The sequence below is a fragment of the Lithobates pipiens genome, unplaced genomic scaffold, assembly GCF_037356315.1.
Source record: "Lithobates pipiens isolate NorthernLeopardFrog02 unplaced genomic scaffold, aLitPip1_a1.2 Scaffold_3, whole genome shotgun sequence".
NCBI lineage: Eukaryota > Metazoa > Chordata > Amphibia > Anura > Ranidae > Lithobates > Lithobates pipiens.
The window spans coordinates 203,380,780-203,403,509 of NW_027507790.1; the positions used below are offsets into that span (position 1 = coordinate 203,380,780).

Consider the following 22,730-nt stretch of genomic DNA (forward strand, 5'->3'; position numbering starts at 1 on the left):
ACACCGCTAAGCAGCCCATCATGCAGCATCCCCCACGGGGGGGGGGGGGGGGAGATGGGGACAGGGAGAGAAGAGAGGGACCCCCGAATCGACCTCCCAGGGAATGGCCAGCTGCTCAACCCCACAAAGGCAGGGAGAGCTGTACTTCTCATCCGGACGAGTTAGGGACATCCCATCACAGACCCACTCTCCGATCAGTACGGTGTGGCTAGTGGCCACGACACAGAGACAGACATCAATAGCCCTGTCATGTGTGTCTCGAAGCTTTGCGCTCACCGGCCGCCCCTGGAGCCTGAGGGGCATGTCGTGGCCGACCCATCGCGTAGCTATGGTTTGCACACGCTCGATGGCCAGGCTGGGGAGACTACAAGGATAAGGGTATCCAGCCTGTCACCCAGCCGGCTGTTGATAGTAGATCACAGGATCCAAAAATCTTGCACAAAAGGCAAACTTGCAAAAAATAAATAAAAAATGTCAGGACCGATGGTCCCGCAGGGTTCCTAGGTCCATCTCCTTCACTAGGCAGAAAAAAACTGAGCTGCAGGAAGCAGGCTGAGGGGATGTTACTGGAGGGACGCCCCCTATAGCATGTTCTGCCTAGTCCTCTCCTAAAGGTGGCGTAACAACCCTATGGTCAAGATTAATCAGTAAAGAGTAAATAGGATTTTTGCACTCGCCATAAAATCCTTTTCTCTTAAGTTCATTGACGGACACGGCTCCTTTAAATCTTGACCGTAGGGTTTTTACGGCACATTCAGGAGAGGACTAGACAGAACATGTAATAACAGCAGAACTGCATTGCTCCTCCAAGGGGTGGTCTCTCTGGCTCTAACCCCTCAGCCTGCTTCCTGCATCTCAGTACGTCAAGAAGCAGTACAATGTAAAATAGGAGGGTTGGGTGCTGTGTCCGTCAATGAACGGCAGAGAAAAGGATTTTACGGCGAGTACAAAAAAACTTTTTTCTCTTTCGTTCACTGACTGACACAGCTCTTTTAAATCTTGACCTTAAGGACATCCCCAAGCAGTGTCAAAACGAGAGGTGGAAACAGCAAAGCATAACTTCACCCACAACCAGAGGAACGCTTCAACGAGTTGCCACCTGAAATGGCCGCACCAGAACTTGCGGAAAAACGTATGCATCAAAAATGCGTTTAATAGTTACAAATTAGTTTTAAAGAAAAAAAAGATGTAAATTTCAACATTTACACAGACGCTTGCAAAACCTGGGAATTTTGTAACAGTGTGAACGGACAACCAAGTCGCCACCTTACAAAACTGGGAAACAGACGCTTGATGTCAGAAAGACCAGAAGGTCCCAATTGCCCTGGTGGAATGGGCTGTGGCAGGAAAAAGGGGGCCCCTTCAAGACGTAAGCCTGGACCACGATCTGTCTGATCCAATGAGAAATGGTGATAGACGAGACCCCCAAACCTTTTTTTGGACCGGTCCCCGAAACAAAGTCTGACTTTCGGAAGGGAGCCGTAGCAGATATACCCTCAGAGCCCGGACCACGTCCAGTGAATGTAGGGCAACCTCTTTAGGATGTCAGCTTATGACAAATCAATGTCCTCGTTAAGATGAAAAGCCAAAACCACCTTTGGAAGAAAAGAGGGTGGCAGACGTAGCACCGACTTATCCTTGTGGATAACCAGATAGGGCGACTTGTAAGACAAGGCCAACAATTCAGAAACCCTCCAAGCAGATGCAATAGCCAATAAAAAGACAACCTTCTGGGAAAGAGTCAACAAGGGTATTTCCCTGATGTTCTCAAACGGCAGTTTCTGAAGAGACTATAGCACCAGATTCAGATCCCACGGAGGTAGAGGTGGTCGAACCAGAGGGACTACATGCCAAACCCCTTGCACAAAGGTGCTTACCAATGAGTGAGACGACAAGGGGTGTTGGAAAAAAGACAGTCAAGGCTGACATCTGTCCCTTGATGATTAAGGCAAATTTCTGGTCTGCACCTTCCCTGTAAAACAGTAGGATCCTGGAAACTGAATAAGTGCGGGGACACCAACCCATTTCCTCACACATGCAGATGTAGGCCTTCCAGGTAGTCCATAGTGGAAATGACAGAGTCCAACAGATCTCGGTCCTTTAGCAACTGTCTTTCAACAGCCATGCCGTTAAAACCAGCAACAGTAAAGCAGGATGGGAATATCGGACATTGCGATAGGAAGTCTTCTCGCATCGGCAACCGCCAAGGAGCATCCGCCACTAGCCGTACTTGGTCGGCGTAACAAGCACGCCGAGGTCAGTCTGGAGCAATCAGTATGACTAATCCCCTCAGCCTCAACTCTGCATAGCAGACATGGTAACAGTTTGAGTGGAGGCAAGGCATAAATCAGCCGGTACTGCTCCCATGGAGCCACTAACGGGTCCGCCCAGGGGTCTCTTGTCCCAGACACAAACCTCTGCACCTTTCGATTGAGCTGAGAGGCCAAGACATCCACATCTGGTGTTCTCCACTACAGACAAAGAAGCCTGAAAACCTTGGGATGCAATGGCCATTCTCCTGGGTCCAGCAACTAAGGCAGTCCGCCTGAAGGTTTTCTACGCCCGGGATGTACATGGCCGACAGGGCCGGCACGGGTTGTTCTGCCCACAGGAGGATGTGAGCGACCTCTCGTGCTGTGGCTGAGCTCTTTGTTCCTCCTTGATGGTGGACTTAAGCCACCACCGTGGCTTTATCTGACCGGATCCTGTTTGGACGACACTGTAGTCTCGTTGTGGAGAGGAATAGCCAGATCGCCCGAAGTTCAAGCACATTGATCGGCAACTGGGATTCTTCCCACGACCAGAGGCCCTGGGTTGACTGAACCCCCAGCACTCAAGCCCAGTCGGTCAGGCTGGCATCTGTTGTGATCACCGTCCAAAGTATAGGAAGGAACGATCTCCTGGACCGAAGGGCCGGAGACCTCACCCACCAGAGGAGGGAATCCCTGACTAACTGGCTCACCCGAATCTGTCGATCCAGGGATAACAGATTCGTCCCATTTTAACAGGATAGCCTTCTGCAAGACCTGAGTGTAAAATTGGGAGTACAGTACCGCCTCGAAAGAGGCTACCATGAGGCCCAGAACTCTAATGCAGAAGCGCAATGACGACCACCTGCGGTTCATCAACAGCTTCACTGCAGCTCAGTGAGTCTGCAGCTTGTCTGAAGAGAGAAAAATTAGCTTCCACGGAGTCCAGCAATAAGCCCAGGTACTCCAGGTGCTGAGTCGGCAAGAGCACCGACTTTAGGTTCAGAACCCAACCAAACTCCTGTAGAGTCTGCATGGTGATAGTGAAATCCTCCCTTAATTCTGAGGTTAAAGCTGCTCTCATAAGGAGATTGTGAAGGTAACCGACTATTGCGATCCCACGTTGCCTTAACTGCGCCAGAATTGGAGCGAACACTTTGGTAAAGACTCAGGGTGCTGATGCTAGGCCAAAAGGGAAAGCTACAAATTGGTAGTGCTCTTCCCCAACAGCAAATCGCAGAAACCTGTGATGCCTGAGGCATATTGCTATATGCAAGTACGCGTCCTGGATATCTAGACGCCAGGAAGTCCCTCTGATGGAGCGCAGTGACCACGGAGCGAACCGATTCAATTTTAAACCTTTGTACTTTCACAAAGCAGTTGAGGGCTTTCAGGTCCAGGATTGGACGTACCCCTTCCTTTTTGGGGACTACAGACAGATTGGAGTAGAATCCCAGAAACCGTTCCAGGAACAGGTAGTTTTACCCAGAGTATGAGCAGGTTCTTTACAGCCCCTAACAGGGCTTCCTGGAGAGCCAGGAGTAAAGGTATGCTGGAGTGAAAAAATCTGTTCGGTGGACAAGTAACAAACTAACTATCTTGTAGCCCAATGAAACCAGTTCGCAGACCCATTGATTGGACAGCAGTGAGGTCCACCGAGCTGCTAACTCCTGAAGGCGGTAGCATTTTTGCTCGCAGGCATGCGAAACCAGGGGCGCGTTTATCCTTCAGCAAACGCCCCGTCGTCCCGTACGGGCGAAGTTGTTTCTGAGCGGAAAAGGAAGGCCCTTGCCTACAGCATGGCTCCTTAACTTTCCTGGACTGTGGGTGTAACATGCTCTTCCCATCTGTAACATTCTTAATAATGTCGTCCAGCAAAGTTCAAAATAGCCTCTCACCAAGGAAGGGCAAATCCACCAGAGCTTTTTTAGATACTTGGTCCAGAGACCAGCATTTTAGTCAAATCAGGCGCTGTAGAACCACTGCTGATACTGATGCTCTAGAGAGCAGGGGATCTGTGTTCAGGGCCGCATCCCAAACATACTTAAGGCAGCGCACTAACTGATCTTTCAATTCTACGCAGACCGGGGGACTGTTGCTTCTCCAATTCAAGGTGCAATAACTTTGCCCACTCAGTAAGCGGCTGTGGCCAGTACAGATCATAAGGCTGACCCCCACTGTAAACATGGACCGGACCACTGCCTCAGCTCTACTGTCAGTAGGGTCCTTCAATGCAGGAGTCCCTTCTACCGGAATCGTGGCTGCTTTATTCAACCTGGATACCGGGGGGGGGGGGGTCAATGACCGGAGGAGCTGTCCATTTATTTTTAAGGAGGCTCTCCTCAAAGGGTTGACGCAGTGCCATTCTTCTTGGGACTGAAAAGGCCTGTTGCGGGCTTCCCCACTCCTTGTAAATTTACTTATCAAAAGAAGTCAAATACAGAAACACCTTAGGTGTGCGGGTCGATTTACGGGACCCAAAATGGACCGACACCTCAGCAGAAGATCCTGCTGCATCCTGTATTCTCAGGGTATCCCGCACAGCGGTTATAAGTGCTCCAACTAGCGTCTTTTCCTGCGCTGACCAGGACACAGAATCATCCTCACTGTCCTGGTCTGCATACTCTGACACGTCAGAACAGGGACCACCAGTCACCACGGGGGCAGAGTCTGAATCAGAGCTTTCCCCAGAGGGGCAACAGGGAATGTTTCTTGCCCTCCTTGCGCACGCAAACCGCCTCAACCCTGGAAACGTTCGTTTCCAGGACCGCCGACAAAGCATCCATAGGCAGTGCATTATTTGCAGGTGATATAATGTAGAAAAGACAAGAAGTGCGCCAAACTAAGTGTAGTATATAAGGTAGATTACATTTAATCTGATAAAATCACACAGCCAATTGGCTACTCACAAAAGGACATTGTAGTCAGGCATAAAATGTTAAGGAGGGAGGGTAATCAAAGCCACTTCTATCCGGAGGAGCAGAGATGATAAACAGCTGGAACGGCCATTCAAGATGTTCAGCAGCAGAGGCTGCGGTGTAGCAGCCTAGGTTTTGTAGAAAACGCTGCCTCGTGGATGTCCAGATGATGGCAATAGGCAGTATCAGTGCCTTCTAACGTCCGGAGAGTCCGAGAACCCAGAACCGGAAGTGCGTTCCAGCGTGGAACGCAAGCTCCGTATACCGGAAGTGGCGTGTCGGCCAATCAGAAGACGCGTTTCACAATATCCATTGTTTCCTCAGTCCTCAGAGAACTGAGGAAACAATGGATATTGTGAAACGTGTCTTCTGATTGGCCGACACGCCACTTCCGGTATACGGAGCTTGCGTTCCACGCTGGAACGCACTTCCGGTTCCGGGTTCTCTGACTCTCCGGACGTTAGAAGGCACTGATACTGCCTATTGCCATCATCTGGACATCCACGAGGCAGCGTTTTCTACACTGCTACACCGCAGCCTCTGCTGCTGAACATCTTGAATGGCCGTTCCAAGCTGTTTATCATCTCTGCTCCTCCGGATAGAAGTGGCTGTGATTACCCTCCCTCCTTAACATTTTATGCCTGACTACAATGTCCTTTTGTGAGTAGCCAATTGGCTGTGTGATTTTATCAGATTAAATGTAATCTACCTTATATACTACACTTAGTTTGGCGCACTTCTTGTCTTTTCTACATTATATTTCCTAGAGAGTTGTGCTTCTCCTCTCAAGACAGTTGCTGCCACTGGTGTTAAGAGTTTGAACTTTTATGGACCATACTTAAGGAACTTTGTGGACATTATCTGTGTTTTTATTTTTGCATGTGTACATATATGCATGTGTGTGTGTGTGTGTGTGTGTGTGTGTGTGTGTGTGTGTGTGTGTGTGTGTGTGTGTGTGTGTGTGTGTGTGTGTGTGTGTGTGTGTGTGTGTGTATATATATATATATATATATAATATATACACAATTTTTTATTTCCCTTGATCCCATTTTCTTCCCCCCCCCCTCTTTTTTTCCCCCTTTCTCCCCCCCCCCCCCCGTTAGTATAGAGGTTTTTGGACGGTGTTTGATCTTTGCGCCATCTTATTACTATTTCTTATTTGCAGGTGAGCCAGTCGCAATTACAGGGATATCTGGGGAAGAAGTGCTAGCTTCTGACGCCATGCAGACCCACCTAGTCTGCCAAATTTGGGGACTTAAGACAGTGGTGCCCAACCTTTTGAAGAGTGAGGGCTACTTAAGCGACTTCATAACCAGTTGCGGGCCACAATGAGCAGAGTGGGCAGATGACAGCTTCACATACACTCGGCCTATGCAAAGTGGACACAAACCGCCCACTCTTCTCTATGGGCCCTCTGATCTGAACAAATGGAAGGTGACGGATCCACTTTGTTTTTTTAGCAGATCTGAGGTAAGGCAGGTATAAATGGACACAAGTCTGTTTACATTTGCCGCTCCAGAGGTGAATGGAGGGTCCGATTGAGTCAAACACTGATGGTCTGCGGTCTACCCACACCATGGGTGCAGCGCAGAGCACCTGTGGCTTTCCTGCAGGTTAGCTGTACTTTGCCTTAGAATTCTATTATATCCTGCAGGTGTGGTGTACTTTAAGTGCACCAATCCCACAGGTAAAACCATAAAAGCTCAGTGCAGGTAAGCCACAGGTGCTCTGCACTACACCTGCAGATCAGTTTGAAAGCAGCCCAGTAACCACTGCAGAACAGATATGCCCCTATATACACTGTGATTTTAGTATTATTCAGGATTTATATAAACTTGTTGTCCCAGGCAGAGTGCATTTTGGTATCACTCCGCCTATGACAGAGTCAGTGCTATACAGGAAGCATTGACATATGCAGCTCTGTTACGGAGCTGCTTGCTTTCTCTACCGCTGGCTTTCATTCATTTAGAGGTTCGCATTGTGCGCTATACAAGTATTTCATTCATTCACAACACTGATGCTCTGGCATGGTGGGTAGGCAACCTGCAATCTGGGCTTGTCAACCCGCCATCCCAGAGCAGGAGGTCGCGGGCCACACCAGAGGGCTCTGCGGACCACATGTGGCCCCTGAGCCACTGGTCGGGCATCCCCGACTTAGGACAAGGTACAAAATTCCACCCTCCAATCGGCTCACAGACGGAGGGCCCCACCACCCCCATGCTGTGCTGCCGCTGACCGCTGTGTTCTGTGTCCAGTCACAGGTGACCAGAGAGAAAAAAACGTGCTGTTCTGAGGTGAAATGACCCAGCACTGGAGGTAATACTGCTCTGAGACAAGAAAAGGTCGCCAGACCTCTAGAAATGGCTGACAGCCATGCTCTGCAAAGAAACTAAGGGGAAAATGACGGCGGCCGCCCGGAAAATAGCGCCAACACATGCTGAGGAAAAGTTTACACAGGCAATACAGAGAAAAAAAAGGAGGGGAGAAAACACAACACGGAACCAAACAGCCAGCGCAGCCTGTCAAGGTACAGAGCTGCTCAGGTACACATACCATCCCCTCATGCCCAGTCATGCAGCGTCCCCCCACAGGGCGAGGAGGGGAAACAGGGATAGGGAGAGTGGAAGGTGAGAGCGACAGACCCCTTAAATGACCTCCCAGGGAATGCCCAGCTGCTCTATTCTGCCGAAGCAGGGAGAGGCTTAACTGTTATTTACTACCCGTCCAGTCGGAATAGCTGGAGGCATTCCACCACAGACCCATCGCCTAAGCAGTACGGGGTGGCGGCTTGCCACGGCATGCTGTGACAGACAGCAGTAGCCCGGTCATGTGTGTGACCTGGAGCATATAGCTCATCGGCCGCCCCTGGAGTAGAAGGGGAATGTCTTAGCCTACCCAGCACGTAGCTAGGGCTTGCTCACGCTCGATGGCCAGGCTGGGGAGACAAGGATCTAGGTTAGCCAGCCTGTCAAATCAACAGGCTGGGTCATAGAAGATCACAGGATCAAAGTTTTGCGGAAAAATCCAAAATTCCCCAGGACCAGTGGTCCCTTCAGGGAGCCTAGGTCCTTCTTCACTAGGCAGAAAAATCTGAGCTGCAGGAAGCAGGCTGAGGAGTTATAGCCAGAGGGACTGCCCTTGAGCGGAGCTATACAGTTCTGCTGTTTTTACATGTTCTGCCTAGTCCCTCTCCTCACGGTGGGCGGGGATAACCCTACAGTCAAGATTAAAGGAGCTGTGTCCTTGAATGAACTAAAGAGAAAATAAATAGTTTAGACAGTATTTCTGAAGAAATGATTAAAAAAAAACTAAGGCATGATTATAATAGTATGGGTTATTGTTTGGCTGGCAAACTTTTTTTTTTTTTTAGTCAGCTTGTCAATCCTCTTGAAGGTGACAGGAAGCCTGTAGGTGATCAAGTTCTTGTGATCCTTACCCACTACTTCAAGTCTGCACACAGTACATTTACATCATTAATTTGATGTTGAATACTGTTATGCGCTTTTAAAAAGTTAAAAGTGAGATCCAAGGTCTTTGACCCCAGATATCGTATTAAAGAGGCTTTGTCATGCTTTTTATTATAAGGGATGTTTTACATTCCTTGTAATAGGAATAAAAGTGAATAAAAAGCGATCAATTTATTTATTTATTTTTTAACCACTTTCAGACCGGACCAATTTGCTGGTCAAAGACATGACCGCTTTTTGCGATTCGGCACTGCGTCGCTTTAACTGACAATTGCGCGGCCGTGCGACGTGGCTCCCAAACAAAATATTTCGTCCTTTTTTCCCACAAATAGAGCTTACTTTTGGTGGTATTTGATCACCCCTGCGGTTTTTATTTTTTGCGCTATAAACAAAATAGAGAATTTTGTTATAATAAATATCCCCCAAAAATATATTTAAAAAAACATTTTCCCTCAGTTTAGGCCGATACGTATTATACATATTTTTGGTAAAAAAAATCGCAATAAGCGATTATTGGTTTGCGCAAAAGTTATAGCGTTTACAAAATAGGGATAGTTTTATAGCATTTTTATTAATTTTTTTTTTTACTAGTAATGGCGGCGATCAGCGATTTTTATTGTGACTGCGACATTGTGGGGGACCCATCGGACATTTTTGGGACCATTGTCATTTATACAGTAATCACTGCTATATAAATGCAGTGATTCCTGTGTAAATGACACTGGCAGTGAAGGGGTTAACCAGTGGGTGGCAGCGTAGGGGTTAAGTGTTCCTAGGGGTGTGTTACTAACTGTGGGGGGGTTGGGCTTTCATTTAGTGAACACTGATATCTGCTCCAATCACATGGAGCGGAGATCAGCGTCACTAGTTGCTAGGCAGAATGGAGAAATGCTGTTTACAAACGGCATTTCTTCATTTGGCCGCTCCGTGAGACGATCACGGGGATGCCCGTGGCGATCGAGTCCATGGGTCCCGCGACCGGGACTCACGGGGGTCCCGACCAGCGCAGGAGCGCGCCGCCGCCGGCGCGCTCCCGATGGCAGGGCGGCAAATTTAAAGGAGCGCACATGTACGCCCATTTGCCTGCCCGTGCCATTCTGTCGACGTACATCGTCGTGCGCTGGTCGGCAAGTGGTTAAGGACAGAGGAAAAATAAAAGTGCCCTGTCCCTCTGTGCTCGCACGCAGAAGCAAATGCAAGTTGCGCCCACATATGTAAACTGTGTTCAAACCACATGTTTACCACATGGAAACCTTAGGCATCGCCTACGGAGATTTTAAGTAGCTTTGTCACCATTCCACAAGCTTGCACAAATATAAATCATGACAGGTTATATATGGTTTCTATTTACACGCATATCAGCTTTCATATTGTACAATAACTGTTTTTTTAATTCATAAAAAGTATTCCCCCCCCCCCCCCCCCCTACAATTTGTGTTTTAACTCCACTGCACAAATATGGTGTAAAATATTTAAACGATGGCCATTTTATTTTCTCTAGGGCAGTGATGGCAAACCTTGGCACCCTAGATGTTTTGGAACTACATTTCCATGATGCTCAGCTACACTGCAGAGTGCATAAGCATCATGGAAAATGTAGTTCCAAAACATCCGGGGTTCCAAGATTCACCATCACTGCTCTAGGGTGCAAAAACAATTTGTGTGTGTTGGGATCTAAGTAAATTGGCAAAAAATAATTTAAAATTGTAATCAAAAAGTTACATTATAGGGCTAGTCAAAGTGGTTAATGCAAAAAAAAAGCTTTGCAATTTGTCTAGTTCCTATAGCTTGGAAACTTACACACTTACCAGAAAATGAACCACCTCTGCTGCCACCTCTACTGCCTCTCCTTCCACTTCCAAAGCCAGAATTTTCATTGTTAAAACCTACCAATAAAAATGTATTTAAAAGCGCAAGCTTACAGCAGAAAATCTAAGTCTCATGGTATGCGACAAACAATTTAAAGATCTCAATTGTTATCAGTAATTAAAAACATTGCCAACATACCTCCTTCTCTGCTAAACTAGTTAATAAATTTCACCATAATTACTCTAAACGCACTCCTTTTTTTGGCTACTGACTGCATGCGTATGCCAGTTGGTAGCTAGCAAATGCATGCGGCTTGCCAGTTTTGGGTATAAACCATGTCATCTAAACGCCAATCTTTGGTTTTTTGCATTTTATGGTCTAGCGGTTTGTGGTATACATACATACCGTGCTTTAACTAAAGGTTCTGCCTCAATCAGATGAGGCAGTTCATTGCTTTGCACACATTTCGATTAACACAACTTCACCTTTGGTGAACAAAGCTGTACAGAAAAATAGTGCAGCTCAGTGCACTTAGTTTTAAAGAACGCCATACAGAAGTATCTGGTCAAGCTGCAGAACATAAATATATATACACAGACTATCTCTAGTGTGATTCAATTTGAACAGCATTAAAAAAACACCACAAGACACATACACAATAGCAGATACGGTACGATATAGCAAAGCTTTTACAGTTAAAGTAGATATTTCCATTCAAGCCAATCAATATTGGAAAATGTTTAACAGGATAATTCGCCAGTGATCAACAGCTCACGAGATACTATATTGACAGATTTCATACCAGGCATGAAATATTAATATGGGAAAAAGCTGAAGGTAACAAAGACAAGAAAAAATTAAAAAAGGGGGGGGGGGAGCAGGCTGGGAATTATGGAAGGAAATGGAGGACAGAGGAAGGAGAGGAGAGGTATAGGGTCTGGTCACCAGCAGGCTCCTAAAATAAGGTAAAGAAAATATGCTGGGAGTAACTTGACCTCAGGAAGATTTTTGGAGGAATCGTTTCCTAGCAGAGGTCATTGTGGGGACTATCAAACAATTCTCCCCAGTCAAGGATGGTGGATGTGCATTCCATTTACAGTATAACAAAGTCATCCTAGGGGTGGTTAAGGGAGACCACTGGAAGTACATCGAAGACAAAGGTTTTGGCAAGTCCTACGCCAATAAAAGGCCCTGCAAGGATCAAATTGCACAGTAATGGGGTTATTGAGCAGCAATGGCATGTAGCCAAGCAAGCCACAAACGTAGCATTTCCAAGAGAGGTCAGTAGAATTAATGCAGCTTTAAAAAAAAAAAAAAAAAAAAAAAAAAAAAAAAAAAGGAAGATGCACTTACCATCATTACTACTAAAACCTCTCTGTTCATTTCCATCTTCGTTACCAAATCCTATATAAATTGACAAACCAAAGTCAAATTTTTTCACTTTCCATATATATATTTTTTTAACTATATGGTATATGAAGGAATTTTTATCACTACTTTTTTGAAATGTTTTATTTAAAATATTCCGCAAACACAGAGCAGTAAATCACATTAGACAGATGCATGCATAAGGTGACCCTAAAGAGAACCAGTACTAACCAGAAGAACATCAGTTATAATTAGCATTATATGCATGGGTGACCATGCGACGGAACACCCAGCAATAACAAAATCTACAGAGCTTAAAATAGTATAAGAGGTTGCCTCCACTGCCACCATGAATGCAGAGATAAAGCAGTTGTACATTAAATCAAGTGAAAAGGAAAGATATGAACTAGAGAACTGTACGGGTGGGAGAGACAACAGTAGGGAAAGGGGGAGAGGAGAAACAATAGGGAAAGGGTGGGGGTTGGGGAAATAGTGAGAAAGATGCAGTTGCCGACAGAGTTGGAAGACCCCCCAAGAACATTAGGGGACCGTGTCTTAGTATCCTCAGATGCAAAGCAGGACTTTCCTTCCCCCGAGAATGTGAATATGTGTTCCAATGGACCCAGGCTTTGAACTAAGTCTCATGCCTACTTTGGGCAGAAAGAAACAGGTCTACCATCTTTTTAACCTCTTCAATTTTCAAGAGCCAAAGCGAGAGAGGGAGGTCAGGATTCTCCCCAGTGAATCGCAATGCACGATCTGGCAGCATTAAAAAGATGTCGAAGAAGTGATTTGTTGTATGTTTGCTGAGGAATAGGCGACACATGTAGGATAAAGAGCAGGGTGGAAGGATGTAATGGTGAATTTCTGAGAAATGCGATGTACCTCCCTTCAGAAGCGCTCCAATTCCGGAACAGGACCAAACATGAAGTAAAAAGCAGTTTTCTTCCTGGCATCTCCAGCAACTGTCAGGGTTTGAAGGGAAATATTTATGAAGTATTGAGGGCGAACAGTACCATCCCGTCAGAAATTGGTTTAAAATTGGTTTCTTTGGCATGTGTATAGATGGAGGCTTTTAAAAGCAAAGCATATAATCTGCCTGTATTGTGAAAAAAAGTCTTATTTAACGTCAGTTACCACTTCCGTGTGAAGAGGGGAGCAGAGTCATCAGGTGGAGCTTTCAGTAGTGCGTACATTTGCGAGATTGAATGAGGAAGGGGACCCATCGCCTCACAAATTTGTTCAAAAGGAGTAAAACGGTCATTGGAAATTGTCCGGGGGCGGAAGGAATTTCAAAAAGTGTAGGAGCTGTAAGGCACTCCAGAAGTCAAAATGGTAGCGACCGGTTGGCGAAGTCAGTACAGAAAACGAGGGCCAATGTGTGGATCCCAAGAAATGTGAGGCCTGGCAACATTGCAATTCTAGGAGCGCACAAAATGGTCCCCCTTGCAGAAAGGGAGGGAAGCAAAGGTTCCCCACAGTAGTTGGGCCAGGTGACCTGGGGGTTCAGCGTTGGGCCAGATGAGTGTGGGGGGCGAGGGTGTTAAGAGGGAGGGTTTCTGCATTGGGCCAGATGAGCCGTGGGGGGGCTTCTGCTTTGGGCAAGATGAGCAGGGGAGTACAGAGGTGAGACAAAAAAGTAGGGGGGTACAGATGTGTGAGAAGATGGTACAGCGGTGGGGCAGATGTGTGAGAAGATGGTACAGCGGTGGGGCAGATGTGTGAGAAGATGGTACAGCGGTGGGGCAGATGTGTGAGAAGATGGTACAGCGGTGGGGCAGATGTGTGAGAAGATGGTACAGCGGTGGGGCAGATGTGTGAGAAGATGGTACAGCAGATGTGAGAGAAGATGGTACAGCGGTGGGGCAGATGTGTGAGAAGATGGTACAGCAGATGTGAGAGAAGATGGTACAGCGGTGGGGCAGATGTGCAGGGGGGTACATCGGTGGGGCAGATGTGCGAGAAGATGGTACAGCGGTGGAGCAGATGTGCAGGGGGTACAGCGGTGGGGCAGATGTGTGGGGGGGGGGGCACTCATCTGAGGTATGGAGTTGCAGGAATTGGGGCTGATCTGAGGCATGAGTCCAGGACGTTAATTTCTAACTCAAAGTGGTTATAAAAAAATCCTTTTTGTGATATAGTGCGTGAAGTTTAATTTTTTTTGGTATAAAACTTTATCGCTCAATTTCTTTTGAAAATATTTTTTGTGCAAAAAAGTTGCCTACCCCTGCATCTATCCAATCAGGACCCAAGACACCGGCTGGAGCTGGTGTACTCATTCTCAGCGCTGTAAAGAGTGGGCTCAGGTGAGTAAAAGGGGAGCCCTGGGGAGGTGCTGCACTATAAACTGTATTTCAACCTTAAATAGGAGTTCCACATTTAACCACTTAAGGACCAGGCCTCTTTTCAGATTTGGTGTTTACATGTTTAAAACAGTTTTTTTTGCTAGAAAATTACTTAGAACCCCCAAACATTTTATATTGGTTTTTTTCTAACACCCTAGAGAATAAAATGGCGGTCATTGAAATACTTTTTTTCACACCGTATTTTCGCCAACCGTCTTACAAGCGCACTTTTTTTTTGGAGAAAATTCACTTTTTTGAATAAAAAATAAATAAGACAACAGTAAAAATTAGCCCAATTGTTTTTATATTGTGAAAGATAATGGTACGCCGAGTAAATTGATACCCAACATGTCACGCTTCAAAATGCGCCCACTCGTGGAATGGCGTCAAACTTTTAGCCTCAAAAATCTCCATAAGCGACATTTAAAAAAATTGTACAGGTTGCATTTTGCGCGTTAGAGGAGGTCTAGGGCTAGAATTATTGCTCTCGCTCTACCGATCGCGGCGATACCTCACATGTGTGGTTTGACCACCGTTTTCATATGCGGGCGCTACTCACGTATGCACTCGCTTCTCTGCGTAAGCTCGTCGTGACGGGGTGTTTTTAAAAACGTTTTTTTTAAAAAAAACTGATCACTTTTATTCCTATTACAAGGAATGTAAACATCCATTGTAATGGGAAAAAAAGCATGACAGGTCCTCTTAAATATGAGATTTGGGGCCGAAAAGTCCTCATACTTGGACTAAAATGCAACAAAAGGTGCGGGAGGGGGTGGCACCTCTCCGGCCGCCGATAGCGGTGATCTCGCTGCGAATCCGCCGCAGAGACCACCGTTATCGTACAGACGACCGGTGCCTGAAGAGATGGATATCTCGGTTGTGGCAGTAGTTGCTGCCGTTACTGAGATATCCCTCTTCAAAAATAGGACGTACATCGTCGTGCGCTGGTCATTAAGTGGTTAACCACTTCACATCCTGCCTATTGTCAAATGACATCCACAGGAGGGACCTCCCATCTTGGGCAGGCGTCATATCACGTCCTGGGCTTCCAGGCGTCTATGGGGCATGTGCCCGGCGGGCGCGATGTCCGCCAGGCACCCACGATTGCCGGTAACAGAGCCGGGACGTGGATCCACGACAGATCAATGTCCTGCCAGGGGAGAGGAGACCGATCATGTAATCCCAGTAGAGGAACACTGATCGGTCTCCTCCCCTTGTGAGTGCCCTCCCCCTACAGTTAGAATCACTCCCTAGGTAACAGTTAACCCCTTCCCTGCCAGTGACAGTTATACAGTAATCAGAGCATTTTATAGCACTGATCGCTGTATAAATGTGAACGATCTTAAAATAGTGTCAAGTGTGTATGCCACAATGTCAGTCACGATAAAAATCGTAGATCACTGCCATTACAAGTAAAGAATAAAAAAAAATGGCATAAATCTATTCCCTATTTTGTAGACACTAACTTTTACGCAAACCAATTTACGCTTATTGTGTTTTTTACCAAAAATATGTAGAATACATATCGGCCTAAACTAAGGAAAAAATTTATTTAAATTTTAAAAAATTGGGATATTTATCATAGCAAAAAATAGTCTCTCCAACTTGTCACTCTTCTTTGGTTTATAGCGCAAGAAAAAACAAAAACACAGAGGTGATCAAATACCACCAGAAGAAAGCTCTATTTGGGGGAGAAAAATTATAAAAATGTATTGCATGGCCGCACAATTTTCACGCAAAACGCGACAGCGCTGAAAACTGAAAATTGGCCTGGGCAGGAAGGGGGTGAAAATGCCCTGTATGGAAGTGGTTAAAAGTCACCAACTACAAAAAGTGTAGCTGCTGACTTATAATCAGACACTCACCTGTCCCAGAGATGTGAGTGCAGGAAGCATTGCTCATGTCCCCCTCGCCAGGCAATCTTCTTCTGGGAAGTGGGAAGTGTTCCAGAAGATTGCAGGGAAGGGGGAGAGGGAGAGATGATCTTCCTTCCGACGCCAGGGGAGGAAGTGGGAGCTGGGTGGCTGCAAAAACAATCACTGCAGAAAACCAGGAATAGAAGGTAGGACGGCCTGTGCTACACTCCCAAGATACAGAATTTACAGATAAGTTAAAATTCAGCAAAGTTCCAATGGCAAATGTCAAACTCTTAACCATTTGCGGACGGCTAGCCATCATGACGTCTGGGCTGTGTGGGGTATATCTGAATACTGGCTGAATGATGCATGTAGCTGCAGGTGACTCCCTACACCAATAAGAATGCTCATAGCGGCTGGTCAGCTGATTGATCGTTCTTACAGGTGGCAAGAGGGGATTAAATCCCTGCCGATGGCTTTACAGACTCCCCTCTGAAATTGGTGACTTGGGGAATGGTTCCACCGACCCTGGATGTTTACCATAGAGCTTTCCGGCAACCAGTTAGTTGCCGGAGTCTCTATTATCTCTATTTTCTTTTTTTTGATTTTGGGCTTCCCAGCCTAGGAGGTGAAATGGGGCGGGGGGGGGGGGGGGGGGGGGGGGGTCTTCTTGACCAAACTGTCAAACTAAGTAAAATTGGCAAAAAAAAAAAAGGTTTACTTGAAGTGCTCCCTGTGTGCTCCACACGTAGAAGCGAACGCATACGCAAGTCCCTCCTGCATATGAAAACTGTATTCAACACCACATGAGGTGTCGCCACGAACGTTAGAGCGAGAGAAATAATTCTAGCCCTAGACCTTCTCTAACTCGAAAATATGTAACCAGTAAAAAATGTTTTGCTTTGCATATGGGGATTTTTAAATACCGATGTTGGGCTCCATTCCACAAGCGTGTGCAATTTTGAAGTGTGACATTGGGATGGCACAGTGGTGTAGTGGTTAGCACTCTCACCTAGCAGTAAGAAGCGTCACTGGTTTGAATCCCAACCATGACGCTGCCTGCCTGGAGTTTGCATGTTCTCCCTGTGCCTGCGTGGGTTACCTCCGGGTACTCCAGTTTCCTCCAACACTCCAAAAGACATGCAGGTAGGTTAATTGGCTTCTGTCCAAAATTGGCCCTAATATATAAATGAGGACCTTGGATTGTGGGTTCCTTGAGGGTAGGGACCAATGTGAGTGTGCAATGTACAGGGATAGGGACAATTGTATACACTCACTCAGGTTGAACTGGATGGACTGGTGTCTTTATTCAACCTCACCAACTATGAAACTATGTTAGGTATCTATTTACTCAGCGTAACTTAATCTTTCACGTTATGCAAATAAATTGGCTAACGTTACTGTCCCCCAACCCCCTCCCCCACCTCAAAAATAGGATTTTTTGTACTCTCCGTAAAAATCCTTCTTCATAAGAGGACTAGGCAGAACATGTTAACATGTTATAACAAAACCAGAACGTTCTAGTTCCGCCCAAGGGCGGTCCCTTAGGTAACAACCCCCCAGCCTGCTTCCTGCAGCTTCAGTACGCCAACAAGCAGTATAATGTAAAATATAGGAGGGGAGGATGCCGTGTCAGTCACTGAACTACAGAGAAAAGGATTTTATGATGAGTACAAAAAATCCTATTTTCTCTTACGTTAACAGAATGACAGCTCCCTTCTTAGACCATCAGGACATCCCCAATCAGTGCAAAACGAGGGATGGGTAAAAGCAGAAAAAATTCACCCACAATGGCATGTAGGAAACCGTATAAAACTTCACCCACAACACAGAGCGTGGGAACAGCATAGAACTTTTTTTTATTTTTTTGGGTAAGAGTACTCCTCAAACGGAGTCACTACCTTACAAAGCACCTCGAAAACTTGCAGTAACAAATGCAACAGAGCATTTACTTAAAAGTAACTTTTTTTTAACAAAAAAACAGGAAAAATGCAATTGCAAATTACACAGCCGTCTGCAAAACTTTTGGGCCAAAACAGACATCAGCCGATGCACTGACATCTATCTTATAGAATTTGGAAAGGTGTAAACAGATGACCAAGTTCCCGCTTTACACACCTGTTGGAAGGCCCAAGAAGTACCAATCGCCCTTGTGGAGTGGGCCGTGACCTGTAAGGGGGGCACCTGCCCCTTCAAGGTGTAGGCCTGTACTACAATCTGTCTGATCCATCTTGAAATGGTGGCCGGCCAGACAGCCATGCCTTTTTTCAGACCAAAAACAAGGAGTCTGACTTGCGAAAGGAAGCCGTAGCCGACAAATACACCTTCAGAGCCGGAAGACGTCCAGGGAATGGAGGGCTACCTCTTTAGGATGTGTCTGTTTAGGACACAGATGGTAACACAGTGTCTTCATTGATGTGGAACGCCGAAACCACCTTCCGCAGAAAAGGTTGCGTAGGCAACCCCACCTTATCCTTGTGGATAACCAGATAGGGCAACTTGCAAACCCTCCTGGCGGATGTAATAGCCACTAGAAAGAACACTTTCTGGGAAAGGGTCAACAGAGGTATCTCTGAAATTTTCTGAAGCGCCAATAACACCAGATTCAGATCCGACGGGGGTAACGGTGGGCGCACCGGAGGAACTACATGTCGGAACCCTGGAACAAAAGTGCTCACTAGAGAGTTAGACGCCAGGGGTTGCTGGAAAAAAAAAAAAAAAAAGACAGCCAAAGCCGATATTTGTCCTTTAATGGTGCTTAAAGCCAATTTCTGGTCTACCCCTTGCTGTAAAAACAGCAGGATCCTGGATATAGAATAGGAGCGCAGACGCCAACCTTTCTCCTCACACATGGAGATGTATCCAGGTATGATGATATATCTTATAAGATTATTACCGTGCTCTCGACATAGCTGGAATCGCCAAGTTCGAAAGGGCCCGGTTCCTCAATACCTGGCTCTCAATAGCCATGCCGTTAAAACCAGCGACAGTAAAACAAGATGGAGAATCGGACCTTGGGACAGCAGGTCCTCTCCTAATGGCAGTCATCAGGGGGCGTCAGCCACCAGGCGCACTAGGTCAGCGTACCAGGGATGCTGGGGCCAATCTGGGCAATCAGAATTACTGGAATCCCCTCAGCCTCCACTCCGCGAAGCAGACGTGGTAATGGTTTTAGCGGAGGAAAGGCATAGATCAGCTGGTACTGACCCCACGGAACCACCAGCACGTCTGCCAAAGGATCTCTTGTCCTGGACACGAATCTCGGCACCTTCCGATTGAGACTGGAGGCCAGATGATCAACGTCTGGTGTCCCCGATTGCAGGCACAGTAGCCTTAACACCTCCAGATTTAACACCCATTCTCCTGGGTCCAGCATCTGGCAATTTAGGTATTTCCGCCTGCCAGTTCTCCACTCCCGGGATGTAAATGGCCGATACATGTCGCTCTGCCCACTGAAGGATGTGAGCGACCTCCCGTTCTCTGGCTGAGCTTCTTGTTCCTCCTCGATGATTAACATATGCCCCCGCCATGGCATTGTCTGACTGGATCCTGATGAGACACCCTCAAAGTCTTATCGACCATGTGGAGAGACATAGCCTGATCGCTCGCAGCTCAAGCACATTGATCGGCAACTTGGATTCCTTCTCCAACCAGAGGCCCAGGGTAGACTGAACTCCCATTACTCCATCTGAGCCCGTTAGGCTGGCGTCCGTTGTGATCACTGTCCAATTCAGAGGTAGGAATTACTTCCCGGACCAAAGTGCCGGGGAACTAGGCCACCAGAGCAGTGAATCCCAGACTAACTGGCTCACCCGTGTCTGTCGATCCAGGGATAACTGAGATTTGTCCCATTTCTTCAGGATCTTTTTCAGCAAGGCTCTGGTGTGAAACTGGGTATACGGTACTGCCTCGAATGAGGCCACCATGAGTCCCAGGATGCGCATGCAGAAGCGTAGCGATGACCATCTGCAGTTCATCAACAGTTTTACCGTGGCTGAGTCTGCAGCTTGTCTGAAGGGAGAAACACTCACTTCCATGGAGTCCAGCAGTAAGCCTTGGTACTCCAAATGCTGAGTCGGTACGATCACCGACTCGTTTAGGTTCAACAGCCACCCGAATGTAGAGTCTGCATTGTGATCGCCACATCCTCCTCTAATTCTGAGGTAGAAGATTCTCTCAGGAGGAGATAGTCTATGTAACCTACGATCGTGATCCCGCGTTGTCGCAGCAATGCCAAAACAGGAGCCAATACCTTGGTAAAGACTCGGGGGGGCTGATGCCAAGCCAAAAGGGAGAACCACAAACTGGTAGTGGGCTTCCCCAACTGCAAATTGCAGAAACTTCTGATGCCGAAGGCATATGGGTATGTGCAGGTACGCATTCTGGATGTCCAAAGATGCCAGGGAGACCCATTGATGGAGTGCAGCGACTACTGAGCCAACTGATTCCATTTTGAACCTCTATACTTTTACAAAGTAATTGAGGGCTTTTAGGTCCAAGATTGGACATACCATTTCCTTTTGGGGACTACAGATTCAAGAACCCCTGGAATCTATCTGGCGCTGGAACAGGTACTATCACCCTATGACTTCAGCAGGTCCCTTAGCGCCCCCATTAGGGCCTCCCGGCGAGCCGGGAGTATGGGTATGCTGGAGGGGGAAGAATCTGTTTTGTGGCCAAGAGAGGAAATCAGATCGCAGACCCATTGGTCGGATAGCCGAGAGGCCCACCGGGCTGCAAACTCCCAAAGGCAACCCCCCACCCGTGTTGCGGGTAGGGGCAAACCTTCATGCGGTAGCACTTTTGCTCGCAGGCTTGCGGTTCCAGGGACGTTTTTGTGCTTCAGAAGTCATCCTGTCGGGCTGGGGACGTTTCGCCGAAGCCCCGGGCGGACGAAAAAGCCATGAGTGGAAAATGAGGGCCCTTGCCCACAAAGTAGCTCCTTAGCCTTCCTGGCCTGTGGGAGTAGGGTACTCTTAAAACCTGTGGCATTTTTAATAATGTCAACCAACGAGGCTCCAAATAGCCACTCGCCAAGGAAGGGTAAATCCATCAGGGCTCTTTTGGATGCCTGGTCAGCTGACCAGCATTTTAGCCAAATCAGGCGCCTCAACACCACTGCTGACACTGAAGCCCTGGATAACAGAGGGAGGGTATCCAGGGGCGTATCACAAACGTACTTAAAGGCCTTTGCACCAACTGGTCTGCTAGCTCCACACAGACAGTAGCCTGTTGCTCCCCCAATTCACGGTGCAAAAGTTTTGTCCACTCAGCAAGTGTCTGTGACACAAGTGCTAATGCCAGTACTGGTCACATTGCTGACCCCACAACCGTAAACAAGGAACGGGCCACTGCCTCGGCCTTCCTGTCCGTGGGGTCCATAAAGGCAGGAGTCCTCTCTACCAGGATCGTGGTTACTTGGTTTAACCTGGATACTGGGGGGTCCACGACTGGAGGAGTCAACCATTTTTTTGAGAAGGCTCTCCTCAAAGGGTTAACACACTGCCATGTATTTGGGGACCGAAAAGGTCAGTTGCAGTCTTTCCCATTCCTTTTATATGAACTTATTGAAATAAGTCAGATACGGAAACACCTTAGGGTGTACGGGCTAGCTTATGGGACCCAAAAGGGACCCACTACATCAGCAGAGGGATCTGCTGTCTCCTGAATTTTCAGGGTATCACGTACAGCCGTGATAAGTGCTCCAACAAGCTCTTTATCGCGCACGGACCCGGGCGGGGACTCATCCTTACTGTCTGATCGGTCCTGGTCAGCATCATCTGAAATGACAAAGCATGTCACCAGCCTAAGCGGGGCCCGAGTCTGCGTCAGCTCTCCCCGTCGTTTTTACCACCTTTGCACCAACGCGCCGCCTCCATCTTGGCAATGACTGTATTAAGGCCCGCCAACAATGTGTCCAGAGGAATTGCACTGTCTGCAGACGAACCGGTTGCGATTGCCTGGCTTTCAGGGGAAGAATCACCAGTTTCTGAAGCCATGCTAATCCTACCCTGTCTGCCACCTGTTGGAGACTTAGGACAGTGATGGTCCCACCCTCCTAACTGCTGCAGGCTGAGGGGCCCCCACTGCAGGACTCACCACCCTGACCGAGTTCTGCGCTGTCCAGCTAGGTGTGCCTGTGTCAGCTCCCAGATGTTTGTGAGAGAAAACAGTGCTGTGCTGAGCCCCACTGTACAGCGCTGAACATGAACGTGTTCAGGCTTCAACAAAATGGCCGCCAAGCGCCCAGTATAAAGGACATAAACACAGGGAAAATGGTCACCGGACTACAGTAAAATGGAGTCAGACCATGCTGCTCCCTGGTCACACCAAAATTGGCCAAACACTGTATGCAATGAAGGACAGTGAAAAAAGGCAGAGGAAATGGCGGCAAACAGCGCTACAGTGATCAGCAGACACAGCCTCCAGAAACCCAGGGGAGAGACCTCTAGGGCACAGCTTCCCAGTGCAGTCCCCACCCCAGGTAAAAGCCCCCCCCCCAGGGAGCCCCTGTCAATGACATACACACCGCTCAGCAGCCTGTGTGAAAGAATCTAATGTACATGATAATCAGAAAAGGTCTATTTCCTTATGTGTATACATGTTTCTATGCAACTCCTTACTTATGTGGTATACAGATTGACTCTCTGTTTGGAATTAAAGGTGGCATCTACCCCCTACATCCCACACATTAGAAGAATGCATGAGATAAGAGAAC

At 47.3% G+C, this 22,730-nt stretch overlaps 1 protein-coding gene across 4 annotated transcripts in view; it reads right to left on the bottom strand.

Annotated features, from left to right (window-relative positions):
* DDX4 (DEAD-box helicase 4) overlaps positions 1-22,730 on the bottom strand; it is a 329,051-nt gene that overhangs the window by 125,282 nt on the left and 181,039 nt on the right. For all 4 annotated transcript variants that reach the window (XM_077462713.1, XM_077462714.1, XM_077462716.1 and 1 more), the window contains 2 exons: positions 11,797-11,847; positions 10,443-10,520 (listed from right to left, as the gene is read on the bottom strand). In XM_077462713.1, coding sequence (XP_077318839.1) covers positions 10,443-10,520; positions 11,797-11,847 — 129 coding nt within the window. The remainder of the gene's footprint in view (positions 1-10,442; positions 10,521-11,796; positions 11,848-22,730) is intronic.